This window comes from Podarcis melisellensis, assembly GCF_964234715.1.
Source record: "Podarcis melisellensis genome assembly, chromosome: 10".
NCBI classification, from domain to species: Eukaryota; Metazoa; Chordata; class Lepidosauria; order Squamata; family Lacertidae; genus Podarcis; species Podarcis melisellensis.
The window spans coordinates 74,247,810-74,270,625 of record NC_138542.1 but is presented as its reverse complement, the minus strand read 5'-3'; the positions used below and the strand labels follow the sequence as shown (position 1 = coordinate 74,270,625).

Sequence of the window (22,816 nt, the reverse complement as noted above, 5' to 3'; positions counted from 1 at the left end):
GGTTTGAGTTGTGGTTTCAGGCTTGTTTTCGGGCGTGGGTTGGGATGTGGTTTCAGACGTGGGTTGGGATGTGGTTTCAGGCTTGGTTTCAGACGTGGGTTGGGATGTGGTTTCAGGCTTGGTTTCGGGCGTGGGTGTGGGTTGAGATGTGCTTGTGGATGTGGTCTCCTCTTGTGGCTTCGGCTGCGATGAGGCTGTGGGCTTGCTGCTGGTCTCAGACCAATGGAAAGGGTTTGTCGGAGGATGGAAATAGATAGTGACGTGAGGTGTCTTCAGCTTCCGGGGTGCCGAAGGGGCAGGCTCTGGGGTGGGTGGGGGCTGAGGCATGGGCCCTGCCCACCCTTTCACCCAGGCATACAAGGGCTGTGTGGCAGTGTAGACTCCCGGCCGGTGTGCTTTGCCACAGCCTTGGCCCCAGCTGGTGACTCCAATCACCCAAAACGGCTGAGCTGCCTCTTCCTTGCACATGAGGGGGCTCCCACTGTCTCCCTGAAGCGACAAGAAACGCAGAAGAAGTGGGGGGGGTGAGCAACCAATTGCATTTGTCTCAAAAGGAGGGAAGAAAGGGGTGGCCACTGGGGCGTTGTGGGCTTTCCAGAAGCGCTGGGCAGCTGAAGGGCTGCACGGGGTGAAGAGATGCTAACTGTCTCCCATGGGTGAGTGAGGGGTGTAAAATGGGTGTCCCGCCTTGTTGGTGGTGGGTGGGGAGCGAGTGCCACATTGGTCAATGCTCAGCTCTCTGGAGGCCTCATCTCAGCCTGCCTGTGGCCAAAGTGACTGTGATTTTTGTAACGGGCAAACTAAAGTGTATTGGGGGCTCCCCAAACCCTTTAGATATCTCAACAGAGGAGTGGTCACTAAATAGAAACATAAGGCACAGATATATTTTCCATGGCTGACTCAGGATTCGAACCCTGGTCTCCTGTGTCCTAGTCTGGCACTCTGACCATTACACCACCACTGGCTCGGATCTTATCACTTGTGCTTTGCCACTTTCACACAAGATGGTGTGTGTGTGATGCAGTGGCTAGGTGTGGGCTGCTCCGCCTGATCGGCTGGGGGCGTGCAGGGCCCATGCTGAGGGTGAACGCAGCCCGCCTTCAACAGACTCCTCGCCCTCTGCCTCCATCCACCTGCCCACTGGACCAGCCTGCCTGCTGCCACACCATACTGGAGCCCCGGAGAACACGGCTGCCCTTCTCCTGCTTGCCTCTCCCTTCCCATCCAGGTGGTGCCTCTCACCTCTCCTGGGGGGGTGGCAGTGCCTTCTCCCTCCCTCCCTCTCAGTTGTCCCATGGGCAGGGCATGCGCCAGCCAAGGGGAGAAGGAGGCACCATCCCAGCGCCCGAGGACCCAGCCTGGGTGCAGCTTGGCTTGCCTCCCCACATCTGTGGCCACCCTGTCGTGGGGATGCCCCCTCAGAAATGTGCACACCACGCCTCTGGGCTGATGACCCCAAATGATGATGTGAGCCAATGGAGTTGGGCCCCTATATCCTCAGAACAAGGCTGTTTCCTGCATCCTCGAATCTGACACCCAGTTCCACATATCTGAAGCTGCCGAGGATATTTCTGAGTCTTTGGCACCTTACCTGGCAGCTGTCGGTGCCTCCTTGTTCGTACCCTGCGCAGAGGCTGTTCTCTCTTACGGTCCCGTTGTACCAGCTGCTGCTGTTGCATGTCTGGGTGGAAAAGCGATTGACCTTTGCCTCCTGCATCATGTCTGATGCCTCCACCCCTGTTGGCAGGGGAAGAGCAACTCTTTAGTCTGTGGTGCGTGTCCCCCCCAGACCTGTTCCTAGACAGCTTGATGCTGGAACTTCAGCTACAACCAAAGCCCCACAGAGGAAAGGAAGTGCCCCCACCCCAGGATCCTTGAGGAGCAACATCGCCTGGACTGCCACTTTGGGGGCGTTGAACAGAGGCAACCAGATATAATCATCATCAACACCATCATAATTGTAAATTTTTATTTATACCCCGCCCTCCCTGGCCAGGGCCGTGCTCAGGGCAGCTAACACAGAATATAAATTACAATAAAACGTGGAGAGTTGCCCAGAAGGGCATGCGGCTCCCAAGCTCAAATAGTTCCTTATCCCTGCTGTAAAAGGGGGCCAGCTAAGATCCCCAGAGGAACCTCACAGCTGCCTTTCCCCACCTGCTTTGTCTACTCGGGTGCGGCAGAGAGGCCGCCTTGGCCTCACCTTTTGCTTTGCTGAGTCCCCAGCCACTGATGTAGCAGAAAGACAGAGCGGCCACACTGACGGTGCTGTCGGGCATGCAGGCCGGCTGGATGTAGTCGCTGCAGATGACGGGCTGGTCCAGCTCCATCAGTGCCACGTCGTTGACCTGCGTGGTCGGCTGGTAGGCTTCGTGCACCACCACTTGCTTGATGTAGCGCACGTGGACCTCCGAGCCGAGGACGGAGAGCTTCGAAGCGCCGATCACTGCGCGCCAGTGTGGAAGGCTCCTGGAGAGCAGAAGAAGCTGTGAAGCCGAGCACAGCTCAGGACTTCAGTACCCCAAGAACTGCCTCTCCCCTTACGAACTGACCTGAACCCAGGAAGTCCAGAGGGCGGCAACAGGATATTAGGGCCATTTCAGTGGTGGCTCCCCTTTTGTGCAATGCACCCCCCAAGGAGGCTCGCCTGGAACCATCATTACATATATTCAGGCACCAGGCAGAAAGGCATTCCTTTGTAACCAGACTTTTAGGCATGGAGATCTTACTCGTTTGATATTCAGTGGACACAGCTTGGATATTTTGTAATACTAAATTGTATGCAGGTATACTTATTAATCGTAGAATCATAGAATCGTAGAATTGTAGTGTAGGGTCATCCTAATCCAACCTTCATTTCAGAAGTCACAATTACATATACTATTATATATACAGTGGTACCTCAGTTCCCGAAAGCATCCATTATCGAATGTTTTGGAAGCCGAACACCGAAAACCCAGAAGTAAATGCTTCTGTTTTTGAACATTTTATGGAACCCGAATGTGTGATGTGGCTTCTGCTGAGTCCAAGGAGCTCTTGCAACCAATGGGAAGCCATGCCTCGGTTTTCAAACTTTCAGAAGCCAAACAGTCTTCCAGAATGGATTACGTTCAAGAACCAAGGTATCACTGTATTTCTATTGTATCCCCTGTGGCTTTGTGTTTTTTGTTCCTTAGGGACCTGCCCCCCTGTTTTCCCCATTGCTCCCTAGATGGCCTGGTTCCCAGTGGTCAGGGCATATGGCCAGTCAGGGGGGGGCATCTTCCTTCGCCTCGTCCACCCCCAACCACTTTGGCTCCTGCTTACTTTTTGCTTCCAAAGCAGTGGGCGGCTGTGAGGACCCACCGGGCAGTGATGAGGGCGCCTCCGCAGGTGTGCTTGTGCCCCGTCAACGTTGGCAGCTGCAAGCTGACGATCCAGGGCCAGGCCCCCGGCAGGGCGTCAGCCCCACCCGTAGTCCGCCCTGTGCCACCACCATGGCCTGGCACCAAGGGGCGCCTTCCGCAGACTCTGGAAAGAGAGGTGGTGGTCAGTGCTTCCTTGCGCCAAGTGGTCCGTTCTGCACATCGAGATGCAGTGTGGTGCAATGGTTAGAGCATCAGATTGGGGCAAGAGCAGGGTTCAAATAATAATAATAATAATTTATTATTTATACCCTGCCAATCTGGCTGAGTTTCCCCAGCCACTCTGGGTGGTTCCCAATCGAGTGTTAAAAACAATACAGCATTAAATATTAAAAACGTCCCTAAACAGGTCTGCCTTCAGATGTCTTTTAAAGATAGGATAGCTGCTTATTTCCTTCACATCTGAAGGGAGGGCGTTCCACAGATGGGGGTGGAGACACCCCTTCAGATATACTGGACCAAGGCCATTTAGGGCTTTCAAGGTCACCAACACTTTGAATTGTGCTCAGAAACGTACTGGGAGCCAATGCAGATCTCTCAGGACCAGTGTTATGTGGTCTCGGCGGCTGCTCCCAGTCCCCAGTCTAGCTGCTGCATTCTGGATTAATTGCAATTACCAGGTCACCTTCAAAGGTAGCCCCACATAGAGCACATTGCAGTAGTCCAAGCAAGAGATAACTAGAGCATGCGCCACTCTGGCAAGACAGTCTGCGGGCAGGGAGGGTCTTAGCCCTCTCAGCCATGAAGCTCACTGGTGGTGGTGACCTTGGGGGTCAGACACTCACTCAGCCTAACCTACAGGGCTGTTGTGGGGATTAAATAAGGACCATGATGGGGAACCATGTGACCACCTAGAGCTCATTGGATCAAAGATGAATAAATGCAACACACATCTTGCCTGGTGCCAGCTAATGTTTTCACTGCAGGAAATGGCATGGCCCATGTTCCCGCCTAAATTGCTTCCTACCATCCTTAGATACTGTTCTTCCTTTATCCATGAACCTTTGGGTCCATGCAGGTCTTGAACTTCGTTGCTGCTCACCCTTCTACATCCATCCTCAAGGTGGGGATGTACTCTACATGGGGCTGCCCTTGAGACTGACGCAGAAACTCCAGCGGGTGTAGAATGCCGCGCGAGACTCCTTACGGGGTCATCACTGCGGGATCACATTCACCCGGTGCTATACCAGCTGCACTGGCTCCTGGTGGAGTACAGGATCAGGTTTAAGGTGCTGGTTTCAACCTTTAAAGCCCTATATGGCCTAGGACCCTCATATTTACAGGACCGCCTCTCCTGTCCCACGGAGGACCTTACAGTCTTCAAACAAAAACATCTTGGAGGTCCCGTCCACAGGGAGGTTAGGCTGGTCTCAACCAGAGCCAGGGCCTTTTCGGCCGTGTCCCCGATCTGGTGGAACGCTCTGTCACAAGAGACTAGGGCCCTGCGGGACTTGACATCTTTCCGCAGGGCCTGCAAGACAGAGCTGTTCTGCCAGGCCTTTGGCCAAGGTACAGCCTGACCCCCCTCCTTTGGCAATCCTCACAGAGCTCTAGCCCAACAGTTGCCATTGATTTGATTTGAACTGATTTTAGAATGAATTGATTTTAGAATTCTGTATTACTTTACTGTTGTTAGCCGCTCTGAGCCCAGCTTTGCTGGGGAGGGCGGGATATAAATAAATTATTATTATTATTATTAAGATCTACACGTGTGTCTTTCCCCTTCGCAGGACATCCTTCTGTTGCCCTGAACACACATATTCACACAACACTAATTCTGCAGCCATGGCCATGTCTACTGACTTGAGATCACCTCTGTAACATTTGTCCCATGGGATACTCAGTGTAGAGATCTGAAGAAAAGGGTCCTCCTTTCCATAACAAAATAAAGAGAGCCTGCTGGATCAGGCCAGTGGCTCATCTAGTCCAGCATCTTGTCCTCACAGTGGACAGGATACCCCAAAGGGGATCCAGAAAGCAGGACCCAGACACATGGAGCCCTCTCCACACCTGCAGTTCCCAGCAAGTAGTATTCAGAAGCATTGCTTCCTCCAGCATATGAGACAGAGCAGAGCCTTCCTAATAGCCATGAATAGTCCTCTCTTCCATGAATGTGAAAGCCACCCAAGTTGGTGGCCCTCTCTGCCTCCTGTGGGAGAGAGTTCCATTGTTTAACTAGGCACTAAATGAAGAAGCTTAGTGTTGATCGCCGAAGAATTGATGCTTTTGAATTATGGTGCTGCAGGAGACTCTTGAGAGTCCCATGGACCGCAAGAAGATCAAACCGATCCATTCTGAAGGAAATCAGCCCTGAGGGCTCACTGGAAGGACAGATCCTGAAGCTGAGGCTCCAAGACTTTGGCCACATCATGAGAATAGAAGACTCCCTGGAAAAGACCCTGATACTGGGAAAGATGGAGGGCACAAGGAGAAGGGGACGACAGAGGACGAGATGGTGGGACAGTGTTCTCAAGGCAACCAGCATGAGTTTGACCAAACTGCAGGAGGCAGTGGAAGACAGGAGGGCCTGGCGTGCTCTGGTCCAGGGGGTCACGAAGAGTCGGACATGACTAAACGACTAAACAACAACAACAACAACAAGTGAAGAAGCATTAAGCTTCCTGCTGGACTCTTGTCTGTTCCCGTCACTTACTCGCAAGTATCAACTATGGCACGGCTGGGCCAGACAGTGGCAAGGATCTGGAGTAGCAGGAGCAGCCATCTCATCCTCCTCTTGGCTCCAGATGCTACTCCTATCACCGCATTCTCCCACCGCTCTTGACCTCACAAATGCACTTCACCAAGCCGCATCCAATCAGCAGGGAGCCAGTATGACATCACACGGAACGGATGTTCTTTTTTGATCTGGAATGCATTGGCAACATTAATAGAAGCATCTGGGCCAGGTCCCCCAAGCCCAAGGGTGGAATGGTCCTCAAAGCATCACCCATGGTCTGGGCTGCCAGCCTTGGGAGATGTGTCTCCAAGCAACCCTGGCTGCAGGCACAGCAGGAAGTGTATTCTGCGCCTGACCTTCTTTGCATAAGAACACCGGAAGAACCTCCTGGATCAGCCGAAGGAGCCCCGTCTAGTCCAGCACTCTGTTCTTGCAGTGGTCAACCAGGTGCCATGGTGGGAAACCGGCAAGCAGGATTGGAGCGCAAGAACACTCTGTCCCTGCAGTTTCCAGCAGTTGGTATTCAGAAAATTGTTGCCTACAGTTGTGGAGGTTGGCGGTTCGAATCCCTGCAATGGAGCGAGCTCCCGTTGCCCTGTCCCAGCTCCTGCCTACCTAGCAGTTCGAAAGCATGCCAGTACAAGTAGATAAATAGGTACTGCTGCGGCAGGAAGGTAAACAGCATTTTTGTGTGCTCTGGTTTCCGTCACGGTGTTCCGTTGTGCCAGAAGCAGTTTAGTACTGCTGGCCACATGAGTTGGAAAGCTGTCTGTGGACAAACGCCGGCTCCCTCAACCTGAAAGTGAGATGAGCACCACAACCCCAGAGTCGCCTTTGATTGGACATAACCATCCAGGGGTCCTTTACCTTTACCTTTTTACCTGTGTGCAGAAGGACTCTCTTTTATGCATCCTGAATCTTCCCACTTTCAGCATCATTAGATGCCCACAACCTCTAGTGTTATGAGACAGAATAACTTTTTCTGCATCTGCTTTCTCTGTACAAACCTTTAACACATTGCCTCTTGCAATGCCCCAGCCACTGAAAACTCTCCTTATAGGGCAGTCGTTCCACCCTCTCAATTGTTTTGATGTCAATCAAATTGTTTTGATCGCGCTCGCAGCCAGGGGGAAAAGGGGCGAGCCGGGGTCTGCCCCGACCTTATGTGGCCTCTGGAGGGCCCGCCCCGGCCGCCAGCCGATTGGCTGGCGCGCGGGGGTGTGACTGGGGAATCCCTTATTCCCGCGAGGCTGACCTCAGCCTCGTGGGAGCGTGGGCGGGGTAACTGGGAACTCCCTGCAATTCCCGCGGGGCTGACCTCAGCCCCGCGAGAGTGTGGGCGGGTCGTGAGCCCGCAACTCCACCCCCTCCTGAAGATCGGTAGTGGCATTGCCTCTTGCAATGCCCCAGCCACTGAAAACTCTCCTTATAGGGCAGTCGTTCCACCCTCTCAATTGTTTTGATGTCCTTTTTCCAAACCTTTAGCAACCCTCCAATATCCTCTTCAGGTGAGGTGACCAGAACTCTACACAGCACGCTGTTCTGGTACTCCAAGTCTATACGAGAATCCCCATAACCCATTGCATTTTCCCTTGCTAGGGTACCCTAAGAGATAAAGTCAGACACATTGCCTGGCACTCAGGAGAACCAAAGGCATTGGTTTGACACACCTGGCAGAATGAAGTGGTTAGAATTCCGAGACAGGAGGGGGGAATCTTTCTTTTCAGAGCTTCGGAGGTAGAGAGTGCCAATTTCAAATGCTCACCCATGTATAAATAATCCTCTGCATGTAAATAATAATAAATTCACATCAGAAGAGTGGTCTTCTAGCCCAGCTCATTCCCTGCCTGTTTTGCACTGAATTTGTCATGTGGAGGAGCATTTTTAAAAAAGGGTTCTCCCCCCCAGCTGTGATGCAAAGTGGTATATTCCATTCTCCACCAGATTCTGATTCCTGCACAGTGAGCTCAGGCTATAGAATATAGAGAGAGCAGCCTTCCCTGATCCAGATGTTTTGGACTACAACTCCCATCAGCCTCAAGGAGCACCAATGGGAAGTGGCCTTTGTTGGGAGCAAAGCAACAGCTGCAATAAGTTACCTGGATGGACCATTGGGTGGGAGGATAGACAGAAAGGCAACCTGTTCTTCCCTCGCCAGTTCCTTCTCTTTCAGCAGCTGTTTGTTGGCAAAGTAGGTGGTCTCCTTTCTGACTTGGTGTCCTCCCTCCCTCTTCCTTCTCCAGGTCAGCATAAGTTAGTCAGTGTGCGCTAGTGCCGCCATCTTGGCCGTGGGAGAAACCTGTGCTCAGAATGCCTTTGTTTGCCACAACAAATAAACCTCCAGTTTGCTTTGTCCTTTCAACCTCACTGGGCTTCTTCTTTCCGCGCAACGCTGCGATATATTTACAGCAGGCCCACATCCTACACGTGGGGTTATTATTCCAGGGGTTCGTAAAATCGTGCAAAAGAAGGAAGAGCCCTGGAACCACACGTGTACACATCCCGTTTAACTATCCTTGCCTTCCGGGGCTCTGGGAAGGCTGCATGAGATCTTGTTGGGACTTTGCAAGATCTCATGAGATCCTAGACAGACCCTTCTGACTGTCCCCCCCCCCGCCAGCTCCCCATTTATTTATTTATTTATTTGTCTCCTGTCTGTGCAAAGTTGAAATTGCTTAAGTAAATTACACATAAGTTGCAGGTCTACTGCACCAAATTCCAACAACCATTAGCCTTAGAAATAAAGGAAGGGGAAGGGGTGTCCTGAGACAAAGGAAACCGATGAAGATGGTGATGATGATGGTGATTATTATTATTATTGATGACGATAATGATTATGATGATTATTTATACCCCGCCCATCTGGCTGTGACAAGGTGTGAGAGGCATGTTGGGAGAAGGTGCAGGCAGATTTATCCATTTTCGTTTCTCTTTCTTCCTCATTTCCCCAGCCTTCCATTCTTCACATTTTGTACATCAGTTTGAGATTCTTTTATTTCTTAAAGTCCTTGTGAAAATTCATCTCTGTGAATTTCTCCTAAGTTTGTGTGAAATTTTGCCTAATGTACACGTCTTTGCAAAGCATGTAATCCAACACTTGCATGTTATTTTCACCAAGGCACACATTTTCTGTGTATGCTTGGCTCCAGGATGTGCATTTTTCATGCACGTACATTGACTGGAAACCTGCACTGCAAAATTCAGAGAAGTGCCAATTTCGAAGTGCAGCTAGGTATCTGTTTGTGCTTTGTTTCGGGGGGGGTGGGGTGCAAATAGGCCAGGTTCACTTTTAAATGCAAACTGTATTAAATTTCTGCCCCCATCCTGAGTTGGGTCAGGAAGAGGAATTCCCAGGAAAAGAGAACAGCGAGAGGGAAAGTGTTAAGACAGGAGCCGGTTGTCATGAATGGAGGGGCAGAGATGACTTGCCCTTTGATCGCCTGCATTGCTGAGGCATGTCAGAATGGAGCGGGGACAAGGCCAGCATGGTGCAATGCAGGGGGCAGGAGCCAAGGGACAGCTCTGCCAGCGTGTTTGCACCATGCTGAACTTGCTCCCTCCTTGTACCTGTCCTCTGTCCTGGTATTTAGCAGCAACTCAGGCAACCAGGAGTGAGTTGGCTCTGCCACACCATAGTGTCATCTGCTGCTTACTCTGAATCAGGTAAAATAACCCAGAGCCTAGCCCAAAGGGGAATGTTGCCCTGTGCTCCTTGCTGAGGAAGGGCAGGAAATACCATACTTTTCCGTGTATAAGTTGCCCCCGTGTATAAGACGTCCCCTATTTTGGGGGACTCAAATTTAAGAAAATGGGGAGAGATGGCTCAGATTTGTTGTTGCTTTTGGGGGGGGGGATTGCCAAAAATTGCTCACCCGCATGCGGCACAAAATCAGCCTCTCAATCCCAATACTAAGAATTTGTCAAGAATGTATAACTTGCTGTTGAAATGGAAAACGCAGGATGAAATGGTTAAATCAGCTATGATCAAGTGGGCACAAGACATTGGTCATAATATTATGTTTGCTGACTGGGAACAGTTATGGACCACCGGTATAAAGTTTACAGCATGTAATGCCTTAAGAGAGAATATCATGAAAATGATTTACAGGTGGTACATGACCCCAGTCAAGCTTGCAAAAATTTATCACTTGCCCAATAACAAATGTTGGAAATGTAATGAAACTGAAGGTACTTTCTATCACCTCTGGTGGACATGCCCGAGGATTAAGGCCTTCTGGGAAACGATCTATAATGAAATGAAGAAGGTACTTAAATGTACCTTTCATAAGAAACCAGAGGCTTTTCTCCTGGGCATGGGCGGCCAATTGGTGTCAAAGAGAGATAGGACTTTTTTTATGTATGCTACTACAGCAGCAAGGGTACTTATAGCAAAGTACTGGAAGACTCAAGAACTACCCACACTGGAAGAATGGCAGACAAAGGTGATTGACTACATGGGACTGGCCGAGATGACTGCCAGAATCCGTGACCAAGGAAAAGAGACGGTGGAGGAAGATTGGAAGAAGTTTAAAGTTTATCTTAAGAATGATTATAAAATTAATGAGTGCTAAAATGTCGAGGTTAAGAAAAAAAGAGGATTACAGCTGTAAATGATAAATTAAGTGAGGATTTGCTGAAAGAAATTTGGAAATAGGGATGCAGAAAGGAGGGGTATGGGGAAGTCGGAGAAGTAATATTTATGAAAAGAAGGTTGTGAAATTATATCTGTGTGTGTTTATGTGTATGTTTGTCTTCGTATAGTGTACTGTATTGTGCTTAATATGTGTTGGAAAATCAATAAAAATATTATTTTTTAAAAAAGAAAATCAGCCTCTCATCTGTCCCCTCACTGGCAGAAGCTGCCAATCGCCCACCCAATTGCCACAGAGTCAGCCAATCAACACCAGCCCTTGGTGCAGCAACCAATAACAAGCCCAATAGCCGCTGACAGCAACCAATGGCAGCAACCAATCAAACGTCCACCCTATGTACTATCCATGTACAATACGACCTGCACTTTTTAGCCTAATCTTATACACAGAAAAGTATGGTAAATGCAATCAATCAATAAACGATGATGGTGGTACCAAAAAAACGACTAGCAGAGCAGAAACAAGGAGCAGTAAATGGGTGAATATAAAAATACTGTATATTTGTAAGCAATAAGGAGATGGAACGAAGAGTTGAATTTTATCCCATCAAAAAAACGGATTGGCTGGGGCAACCCAGCGAGATGGGTGAGGTATAAATAATAAAACTATTATTGTTATTGTTAAAAATGGAGTTGTGTCAGGGGAAAGAAACCGTCTGTGTGTTCCTCCATCCAAAGTGACCTTCCAGTGGCTCATTAAAAGTGAGTAGATATTATGATTATATTTATTCATGTCCCTCCTTTTTCCAAGTCAGGAACTCAAGGCAGCTTACAGATAAAATAGAGACGGCTAAAATCACAGGGGGTAAACAATGCCTAGAAAGTGCCAATGAAGGGTTGGAGCCCGCCACCTTCTAAGGGAGTCCATTCCACTGCCAAACAGCTCTTGCCGCCAGAAAACTCTTCCCAATGTTTAGTCGTCATCTCCTTTCTTGTCATTTGAACCCATTGGTTTGAGTCTGACCCTCTGGAACAGCAGAGGGCAGGACTTATTTTGCTGTCCCGCCCACTTTTGCCTTAGCCCCACCCACTGCTGGCATATGGCCCCTGGGGAGGGGCTCAGAGGGAAGTGTGGCCCTTGAGCTGCAAAGGGTCCCTCACTCCTGGGTTTGATGGATGGAAGAAGACCTCACATGGCATAAGTCCCTTTTCTACCTACCCCTGCCTTCCCACTATGCACTGCCTGGAGAGAAATGACCAGGACAACCTCAGTAGAAGTCTGGCACCACTTTTATTTTTAATGTGCTTGTACAAGAAGTTCCCACAGGCGAGAATGGGCTGGACCCACCCAAAGAAGGAAGAGGGTCTTCTCACCAATAATGTGCCGTGAGTCGAGGAGCTTCCAGATACTTTGAGGATCTTGTCTGGTTCCTCGGGTGGGAATTCATTCTCAGGCTGGCTCTGACATGAGCTCAGACAGAGTCGCCATCATCCAGAATCATCCTGCCATCTTTTGCTTCCCAAGACGGTTGCAAAAGGGCAAACTGAGGATCGATTCGTGCCGGAGCCCGGCTGCAATCTCTCTGAGTAACAGCAGCATGGCAACGGATGGGATCAGGGTCAGGCCCATAGCTGTGCTTTGAACCTGTGGCCAAGACCTCTGGTCTGTGTTTGTGGTTGAAGGCCTATTTGCCCCAGTTACTGGGCCTGGTCCGGCGCGTGTACTGCCACGGGGTCTGTGGTCGCGCCATGGTGGTCCAGGGCTGGTACTGCCATTGGGTCGTTGGTTTCACCGTGGTGGGCGGCTTCCTCTTGGGCAGCCTGTAAATAATGCTGGGCCGCACATTCCAGCCCAGGAACTTTGTGCTGGTGAGATACCAGGGAGTTGTCGGCTTATAGGGGGGGAAAGTGAACTTATAGGGGGGGAAAGTCCTCTTGGGGCCCGTGTACCAGCCCCACGTGCTACGAGGCCGTGAGGTCGTGGTCGCAACATAACCGGGGCGTTCAAACGAGTAAGTTGGCCGGGCCTTGCCCCCGTACCCGTAATACTTGCCGTTCACCAACATATGAGTGGGTCTCTTTAAATTGGGTGCCGTTGCCCAGGCTGGGGGTGAAAAGAGGGTGGAGGCGGTGCTGGGGGGCTTGGTCGGGGGCGGTGTTGGCTTGAATGGCGGGACAAGAGCAGAGGCAGGAGGGTTCTTCAGTATTCTCTGGATCCAGTAGTAGAAGTGCTGGGTGGCGGTGAAGACGCCCGGGACCTTCCCGACCGTGCAGCCTCTGCCCCAGCTGTTGAGACCCACGACCCAGAAGCGCTCAGATCTCGCTGGCCTGCACATGAGGGGGCTGCCCCCATCGCCCTGGAGCGGGAAGAGGGAAGCGGCGTGAGGAGCAAGAGCAGAGGCGGCCCGTCTCTTTTTGCCACCGGGGCAAAGAGGGGTCGTGCCACACTGTGTGTCCATTCCCACCCCCTTGACATCCCCACCAAAGCCTTGCTTGCTGGGGTTACCTGGCTGTAGGATGCAGGTTCTTTTTATTATTATTATTCACATAATATACATTCTTTACAACAGACAACTCCAAAATAAAAATCATATATAGCAAAACCGTAAGTCTCATGTTTTCATTTACACTGATCTCCTTTCCAATACCTTTACTTGATATTTCTTGCTGCTTTCTGCTTTCCTTATAGAATCTTTATGGAAATTTAAATTTCTTAAGGCCTATATCAATTACCATATAGTTCGCTCTATAAGCCGCACCCAACCATAAGACGCACCCAGTTTTCAGAGGAGGAAAACAAGAAAAAAAATATTCTAAATCCCTGAAGCCAGAACAGCAAGAGGGATCACTGCGCAGCGAAAGCAACGATTCCTCTTGCTGTTCTGGCTTCAGCGATAGCTGCGCGGCCTGTATTCGCTCCATAAGACGCACATACATTTCCCCTTACTTTTTAGGAGGGAAAAATTGCAACTTATAGAGCGAAAAATACGGTAATGCCTTCACCTCCCTCCTCCACAACCCAGTACTTCCCTCCACCCCTGTGCGCGATCTTCTTTACTATTATTTTTGTTATTTTTGTGTTACTCACTTTATTTGTTATTCGATCCTTAATATAATATTATCCTATCTCCTTGCGCCTTTTATACTTTTGCATATTAATTTTTAAGCTTAAAAGGTTCCAGGTTCTGGCGGCATCACACAAGGACCCCACCAGATCACCCGATAGCCTCATGAGATCACATGGAGGCTTCCCTTGACCTTCCTGAGACCTGAGCAAGCAAGGGCAAAGTTCCTAGTCTCCTGAGATATTGCCAGACCCTAGAAGCTACCATTGCTGCTTCTCTTCCCTTATCTGGTGGCGGCGGTTCCTGTGGATTCTGCCAGCTGAGGCAGCCTGCCTCATGGATGGGCCAGCCCTGGGCAAGGAGACTCAGCCATTCACAACCCCTGAGGAGCCAGGGAAGGGCTAGTTTCCCATGGCTGGAATCCACTGCCAGTGCCTCCGCTCTGTGAGCGCCCTTGCACAACCCAGTTAAAAGGGGCTTCTGGAGGGGAGGCCTGGCGTGGCAGCACCTTCCCATTCTGCCTCAGGTGGCAAAATGGGATGCACCAGCCCTGCAAGGAGATCCTTGCTTTCAGGAACCGCAGCTGCAATGCACATCCAATGGCCTACGCTTTCAATGGGATTTGCCCAACAACACTCTTACACGGGACAACGCACAGCCAGCCACAATTTTGCCACTGACAGGAAGGAAATGAATCAGGTGGGCTTGCAGAATCGTAAGATTGTACACCTGGAAGGGGTTCCGAGGGTCATCTAGTCCAACCACCTGTGATGCAGCAATCACAGCTAAAGGATCATGACAGGTGGACATCCAGCCTCCTTTGAAGAGAGTCCCCAACATTGAAGATTACTCTTTGCACTAGCAGATCCATGTTGGAGCCCAAAACCAACTCCCTACTCTGAAGGAATCTGTTAGCCAGGCACCAACAGACCCCTTGAGCAAAGGACCTTTAATGGGAGCATAGGGGGGCACACCTTAGGCTCCTCCCCCTGTTGAGTGGCTCCTCCCAGTTTCCCACATGCCTGGGCTTAGCTTCGGCAACAGGGAGCCTGCTCTGAGCTTGCAAGTTCCTCCTTAGATCCCTGAACACCAAGAGCACCAAACTAGAAACCTCCGTTAGCTCCTGATCCTGGTTGCTCAGTGTGCAGTCTAAATACTCTCTGCTCTACAGCAAGCTTCTTCCTCACACTCCCGCTGGCCTCCACTGGACCTCCCCAGCAGGTCTTGGCTTGTAACAGGACACCTCAGTTTAGAAGGCCAGGGTGGACCTCGGAAGACCAGAACCACCATGAAGGGGAATGAGGACGCTGGGCTTTAGCTCGCACCTACCTTACATCGGTCCACCTTTGCTTCCTCAGATATGACGCAGATGTTCTCCTGTATGATCTGTCCATCATACCACTTGCTGCTGTTGCAGATGTCGGAGGGCATTATGGTCACCCTGGCCTCCTGCATGATGTCAGCGTACGGGGCACGCCCTGTGGGCAGAAAGCAGGGAGAAGGCCCAGCTGGTACCTGCCTGCTGGAGCTTAATTTCTAACGCAAGAGGTCTTCTGGGCAAAGCTCATCAAGAACTGACAGCACCTGACCTGGTGAGAGCCTCGGTCCCAAAATCTTGGGTGTAAGGAGATGGGCTGAGGGTTTCTCTCCTCAATGAGAGAAAGTCACCCTGCTGCACCTACTCAAGAGATACCTCGTGATATCAACATAAGCGCTGACCCAACTGCACTGGCTGCCAATTAGCTTCCGGGCCCAACTCAAAGTGCTGGTTTTCACCTATAAAGCCTTAAATGGCTCAGGACCACAATATCTCTCAAATAGCCAGGTAGAAAGGGGCTGCTATCCAAAATCAGGTTGGGAAAGGCTTATAGTTTAGTTTGCTTGAGCATTGGACCAGAAATCCAGGCATCTGATCTCTTCTACATGGGATGAATGCACTCAGCTGCTGAGTTCTGGTCCTTCCTTTCGAAGATGCCATGACAGAACTCTTAGCTTTTTGGGGAAAAGGCTGTTGCAGCTGATGGGAGGCATCTGTGGAAGAGATGCTGCACAGCTGCTGCATATCAGGATAGAGGATGCTGGGCTGGTTGGGCCAACAGACAAGGCAGCTTCATGCATTTGTCCAGGGCAGCTGGTCCAGCTCCGAGGGCCTTCTGGCAGTTTCCTCACTGTGAGAAGTGAAGTTACAGGAAACCAGGCAGAGGGCTTTCTCAGTAGTGGCGCCTGCCCTTCTGGAACGCCCTCCCATTAGATGTCAAAGAATTTAACAACTACCTGACGTTTAGAAGACATCTGAAGGAAGCCCTGTTTAGGGAAGTTTTTAATGACTGATGTTTTAATGTATTAACCTTTTGCTGAAACCCAGCTAGATGAGCGGGGTATAAATATATTATTATTATTATTATTATTATTATTATTATTATTATTATTATTATTAGGGATGTGGGTGGCGCTGTGGGTTAAACCACAGAGCCTAAGACTTGCCGATCAGAAGGTCGGTGGTTCAAATCCCTACAACGGGGTGAGCTCCCATTTCTCGGTCCCTGCTCCTGCCAACCTAGCAGTTTGAAAGCACGTCAAAGTGCAAGTAGATAAATAGGCGGGAAGGTAAACGGCGTTTCAGTGCGCTGCTCTGGTTCGCCAGAAGTGGCTTAGTCCTGCTGGCCACATGACCCAGAAGTTGTACGCCAGCTCCCTCGGCCAATAAAGCGAGATGAGCGCTGCAGCCCCAGAGTCGGTCACGACTGGACCTAATGGTCAGGGGTCCCTTTACCTTATTATTTCTATTATTATTATTATTATTATTATTATTATTATTATTATTATTATTATTTAAAAAGCAACAATCAATTGACTAAGAGACTAGTACAAGTGTGTGTGTGTGTGCATGGACTTCCAGATGTTTTGGGGCCCCATCAGCCCCAACCAATGTCCAAGGCTGATGGGGATTGTAGTCCAACAACATTTGGGGGACTGCAGGTTCCCCCACATTTGGACTTGTCCCTCCAATTTCTGCAAAAGTGCTGCCCTCTGTTATGCCATTTGCCCCTCCCCCAATTCCTGTGCTCAACCTAAGGTCCTTAAGAGTCTCCAAAGCAACAATTCAATCCCTCTTCCTTCCCTCCCCTTCGCTTCTGAAACTCCCAGCAGGGACGCATCCTGATCGCAAGAGGCTGGCTGACTCCCAGCCCTACCTCAAGACCTGAGGCTGCCAGGGTGATGGAGAATGGACCACGAGAGGCCCCTGCAAACCACGTCTCTTTGTGGGGAGGGGAAGGGGGTGGTCCTCACACTTTATCTGCGTGATGCCCCAACCACAGGTGTAGCAATGGGTCAGGGAATCCACCTCCAGGTTTTCGTCCGGCAAACAGGCAGGCTGGATGTAGTCGTTGCAGACCACCGGCTTGTCCATCTCAATCAGGGTGATGTCGTTGAGATACCCCTCGTGGCGGAAGTGTTCGTGGTCCACGATTCTCTTGATGGAGCGGACCTGGGCATCGGGGCCGGGGTTGGAACGCTGCGTGACGCCAATGTGCACCTTCAAATACTCAACTTTTACAAACCTGGGGGGCGGGGGGGAGGGAAGACTTAGAATGAGATTTCAGAGAATCACAGAACTGTAGAACTGGAAGGGACGTCAGGGGTCATCTAGGATAGCCCTCTGCAATACAGAAGTCACAGCTAAAGTATCCCTGACTGTTGGCCGTCTAACTTCTACTTAAAAACCTTCAAGGAAGGAGAGTCCATCACTTTCTGAGAAAGTCTTTTCCGCTGTCAAACAGCTCTTACCATCAGGAAGTTTTTTCCTGACGTCTAGTTGGACTCTCCTTTCTTCCAATTTGAAAACATTGACTCAAGTCCTCCAGAGCAGCAGAAAAAAAGCTTGCTCCGTTTTTCATGTGGCAGCCCTTCAGATATTGGAATACGACTATCCTATCACCTCTCAGTCTCCTCTTCTCCAGGCTAAACATACCCAGAGCCTTCAACCGTTCCTCATCAGGCTTAGTTTCCAGACCCTTGATCACCTTGGTTGTCCTCCTCTGCACACCTGCCAGCCTGTCAACATCCTTCTTAAATTGTGGTGCACAGAACTGGACACAGGATTCCAGGTGGGGACTGGACACTAGACTTCTGCGGAAGTCTACATCACACTATTGTGGTCTACTAAGACACCTAGAAGCTTTCCAACTATACTGTTGGCAAGCCCAGTGTTCCCCCATTCTATATTTGTGCGTCTGCCAAGGCACAGTTGAAATTCATTTTGTTAAAGTTATCCTGAATCCTGATTCTGTGGTATTAGCTGCCCCTCCCAGTTTGGTGTCATGTGCAAATCTGATTAGCATTCCTTCAATTCCTTCATCCAAGTCATTTATGAATGAATGGGGCTAGGCAAAGCCACTTCCGCCCTACGAAGGAGGTGGGGTTGCAGGCGACATGGCCCGGACATGCGCGCAGTGGCTGGAAACAAGTTGCTGCGCAATTGGGGGGGATTCCCAGCCGCGTCATCACCTGGCCAGCCAATCGGCTGGCTCAGGGGGCGTGGCCTGCCCTATTTAAACCAGGATGCGGCCGGGGATCCCCCTCTTTGCCGCCTGCCAGCTGTTCCTGTTTCCCACCCTCCCACCCTATGAGGTTTTCATTCTTTGACCTTGCTATGGACCTTGGTTGGTTGCCCTTGAGGGGCCTGGTAGGAATTTCCCCACTTGGCAAATTGGCACCAGCCACTTGGTTTTTGCCTACCTCGTAGCAAATCATCACAATTTTCTTGGTATTGGCGGTTAGGCATTGGTATTGTTCTGTAGATGGAAAAGGGGAGGTAGTGCTATCACCTGCCCCACATATTGTAGGGTAGTCCGATAAAGGATACCGGGGGGAGTGGCCCTGTCCGAAACCTAGGGAGGTGAGGGCCTAAGGCATGCCCCCAGCATTGACTCCAGGGGAGTTCCTAGTTGATGTGCATCAGCAGGACTCCCCCTACTGGTGGTTAACCCTTCCTGGACTTTAAGCGGATGGGCTGAAGTCGGATATAGTCGGTTAGGACCAATACCTAAGCCAATACCGCTCATCACCTGTATCCAATGAGGTTGTTGCCTTATTTAGGCCATTAACCATAATAATTGTGTCATTTGTCATTATTTCCACTGGGGGGGGGGCGGGAACTCACCCTCAGCACCAGGCTCAGGACAGAACTTTGAAGAGCATCTCAGGACTCACCCAAGGGGCTGAATGTTTTGGGGAAATTTCTGGTGTGTGGTTGTGTGTGTGTGTGTGTGTGTGTGTGTAGCACAGTGGAAAGAATGGTGGAAAGAATGGTGTGTTCAGAAAGTAGCCCTGGGGTCAGCAGCACCAAGCATGATGGAGTAAGAGTCCAAGGAACATGAAGCGAAAGTGGGGGGAGGGCCAAATAATGTGTACGGGGAAATTCCTTGCCAAGATATGTACCGTATTTCACTCCATAAGACGCACCTAGTTTTTAGAGGAGGAAAACACACACAAAAAATATTCTGAACGAAACAGTGGATGTATGATTTTTGTGGTTCATGCTGTGGCCACAGACATGTGATTTGACAGTGAATTTGGGGTGACCCAATGCAAAAATCCTGAGGATCCATGTGGATCCGTGCTTTGTAACCACGTTTTTGCGCCGTTGCGGCCCCACGAAACAGTGGGTGCATTATTTTTTTGGTGCAGGCTGTAGCCATGGACATGCTATGTGATCTGATGGTGAATTTGGGGTGACCCAGTGCAAAAATCCAGAGGATCCATGGGCTTTTACCTCCCCCCTCCCAGGCAGCCTCCTTTATCGCTAGCGTCCTTTATCACCCTCCTGATCACTTGCCAATCAGCTGCTCAGCAGCTTCGTTTTGACACCCCCTTCCCTCTTTCTAAAAAAAAAAAAGCACAATCTGCTTTTTGCCCCCAGGCAATTCGGCTTCAGAGACCACGCATTCACTCCATAAGACACACAGACATTTCCCCTTACATTTTAGGAGAAAAAAGTGAGTCTTATGGAGTGAAAAATACGGCATATCCCTAGAGATCGGAACATTAGATGAACCTTCATACAGAAAACGCTTGTGAATTTTCATTCCGACTGATGTGGGCATGGGGAGAAGCTGAGTAAAGTCGAAATGGGGCGGTTTGTCTACCTGGCTTTGCTTACTTTTGTATCATAAAGCAGTGAGCGGAGGAAAGGACCCACTGGGCGTTGATGAGGGAGCCTGCGCAGAAGTGCTTGGGCCCCTGGCTCGTCGGGAACTGGAAGCTGACGACCCACGGCCATGTCCCTGGCAAAACGTTGGAGCCGCCCACGATCCTCAGCGAGTTGCCGTGGCTCATAGCCAGCGGGCGGCTTCCACACACCCTCCTGCGAAGAAGAGAGCAGATCAGGGAGACAGACAAGGAAGGAGCGGTTTTTAGGTGCAGGTGGGAGGAGGCAGGTGAGGCTGCGCAGGCATCGTGGCTCATGAGCTCCATTCCAGTGGATGAAGGAGTCTCAAAGCAGCTAACATTCCCATTTCCCTTCCTCCCCCACAACAAACACTCTGTGAGGTGAGTGGGGCTGAGAGACTTCAGAGAAGTGTGACTGCCCCAAGGTCACCCAGCAGCTGCATGTGGAGGAGCGGAGACGCGAACCCGGTTCCCCAGATTACGAGTCCACCGCTCTTAACCACTACACGACACTGGCTACATCAGAACTGCAGCCCCACATGACAGGGACCCTGTTAGACTTGGAGAAGTTTAGACCACAGCGCCACCCACGTCACTTATGGACTCATCGTTAAAACTGTGTTTATGGAAGACAATCTTACTTGGCCACGAGGGATTGCCAAAGAAGAAGAAGACTCAGAAACATTGCCATCCTGGCTAGTAGCCATCAATAGCCTTCTTCTCCTCCACAAATTGTCTAATCCTCTTTTAAAGCCATTGCTGCCTCTCCTGTGGCAGGGGGTTCCATAGTTTAACTATGCACTGCGTGAAGAAGTCCTTTCTTTAATCTTGCAGCAAAAAGATGGTATCTTGCCATTCCGCGTAGGCAAAATGGTACCAACAAGAGCAATCTGAGAGACTCTAGTGTCCTTTTACTAATTATATGGAACAGAAATGTGATTCTGAATTATTTAAAGCTTTCTCACTGAGGTTATAAATAGAAAGCATCTTCGGGATATCAAAACTGTAAATGCATTTTGAATGTTCATGCATAAAAATGCAATTAAAATAACTGCATATTCTGAGGATAACTACATTCTAATTTATGCTTATGCAAATTTCCACCCTGTCTCTCTGCCCCTCGGGTACCCACAGCAGTAACTAACAACATTGGTTTTTTAAAGAAATAATAATAATCCAATAATGAAGCCAAATGCATGCAATTTCAAAACACAGAAATAGTTTTGAAAACAAGAGCAGATCAAGAGGGCAGCCAGCTCAAATGGGAAGCATCTACCATCAGCAGGAAAATAGTCAGGTCACCAGGACAGATTAAAAGGGTTTTTGCATTTATTTCCCACCTGTTCTCCAAGGGGCTCAAGTTAGTGTATATATAGCTCTTCCCCTCACCCTTTCCCCCTCACAACAACCCTGTGAGGTAGGTTTGGCTGAGAGACAGTCTGTGGCGCAAGATGACCCAGTGAGCTCAATGGCCAAGTAGGGGGTATATCATGGGTAGGCAAACTAAGCCCCAGGGGCTGGATCCAGCCCAATCGGCTTCTCAATCCGGCCCGCGGATGGTCCGGGAATCAGCATGTTTTTACATGAGTAGAATGTGTGCTTTTACTTAAAATGCATCTCTGAGTTATTTGTGGGGCTTAGGAATTCATTCTTTCTTCCCCCCCAAAAGATATAGTCCGGCCCCCCACAAGGTCTGAGGGACAGTGGACCGGCGGCCCCCTGCTGAAAAAGTTTGCTGACCCCTGGGGTATATGAACCCTGATCCCCCAGATGATAGTGCAGCCCTCTAACATCTACACCACACTGACTCTCTGTTGTGCACCCGGAAAAGGCGTTATTTGTTCACTAGCGGACTGCCATGGAGGCTCCAGAACATCACTGGGGCTGACTGCGATGGACGGACAGGTCCTCCTCACCCTCTCCCCGATTCTGGTGTCACTTACGTGCAGGTCTCATCCTCTGCATGCGTGGACCACAATGCGGAAAGAGCCAAAATGGGGAGAAGCAGCCACAACATCCTACATGGCGCAGCGCATGACGGGTTCCACCAGTGATTCCCATTGCTCGCGACATCACAAACTGTCCTTTTGGGGTCTGGCCAATCAGCTTGCAGCCAATATGACATCACACATGGTAGAATGACGTTCTGGGTTTTCTCTTTCCTCCCTGGAATGCATGGTGCCCAAGAGTCCGGGCCCAAGGTTCCCATATGCCCAGGGCCGGATTTAGGTTTGATGAGGCCCTAAGCTCCTGAAGGTCATGGGGCCCTTGATATGTCCAGCTGTCCTTTGTCAACAACAAATGGTTGCTGTTTTTTGTGTTGAAGAACCTTTTAATGAGGGTGAAAGAGGAGAGCGCAAAATATGGTCTGAAGCTCAACATCAAAAAAACGAAGATCATGGCCACTGGTCCCATCACCTCCTGGCAAAATAGAAGGGGAAGAAATGGAGGCAGTGAGAGATTTTACTTTCTAGGGCTCCATGATCACTGCAGATGGTGACAGCAGCCACGAAATTAAAAGACGCCTGATTCTTGGGAGAAAAGCAATGACAAACCGAGACAGCATCTTAAAAAGCAGAGACATCACCTTGCCAACAAAGGTCCGTTTGGTTAAAGCTATGGTTTTCCCAGTCGTGATGTATGGAAGTGAGAGCTGGACCATAAAGAAGGCTGATCGCCAAAGAATGGATGCTTTTGAATTCTGGTGCTGGAGGAGACTCTTGAGAGTCCCATGGACTGCAAGAAGATCAAACGGATCCATTATTCAGGAAATGACTAAACAACAACAAAATCTTATGTTGGAAATGTACATCCAGTTTTTTTTCCTTTAATTTTTTTTGCAGGCCCCCAAGAGAGTGGGGCCCTAAGCTATAGCTTGTTTAGCTTGTACAAAATCCGGCACTGCATT

At 50.0% G+C, this 22,816-nt stretch overlaps 1 protein-coding gene across 2 annotated transcripts; it reads right to left on the bottom strand.

Moving 5' to 3' along the window:
• Window positions 1–11,944: 11,944 nt before the first annotated feature.
• Window positions 11,945–21,977, bottom strand: LOC309378685 (acrosin-like). Of its 2 annotated transcripts, none has more exons than XM_081927234.1 (5): window positions 21,852–21,977; window positions 19,887–20,104; window positions 17,029–17,300; window positions 15,067–15,215; window positions 11,945–13,029 (listed from the first exon to the last, which is right to left on the bottom strand). In XM_081927234.1, the coding sequence occupies exons 2-5, from the start codon at window positions 20,018–20,020 to the stop codon at window positions 12,358–12,360; spliced, it is 1,227 nt and encodes a 408-aa protein (XP_081783360.1). In that variant the 5' UTR covers window positions 20,021–20,104; window positions 21,852–21,977; the 3' UTR covers window positions 11,945–12,357. The 2 variants fall into 2 exon arrangements, with proteins under 2 accessions (XP_081783360.1, XP_081783359.1); XM_081927233.1 differs by having other exon boundaries at window positions 19,901–20,104; window positions 21,852–21,971.
• Between the last annotated feature and the right edge of the window lie 839 nt (window positions 21,978–22,816).

Bases quoted from the DNA above. Each gene is read 5' to 3' on its own strand.
- LOC309378685 (XM_081927233.1), bottom strand. From the start codon at position 21,925: ATGTTGTGGCTGCTTCTCCCCATTTTGGCTCTTTCCGCATTGTGGTCC. The intron at 15,216-17,028 runs GTGAGGACCACC...TTCTGCCCACAG, and splicing joins GGGCATCACGCAGATAAAGT to GGCGTGCCCCGTACGCTGAC. The intron at 13,030-15,066 runs GTAGGTGCGAGC...TTCCCGCTCCAG, and splicing joins CAAAGGTGGACCGATGTAAG to GGCGATGGGGGCAGCCCCCT.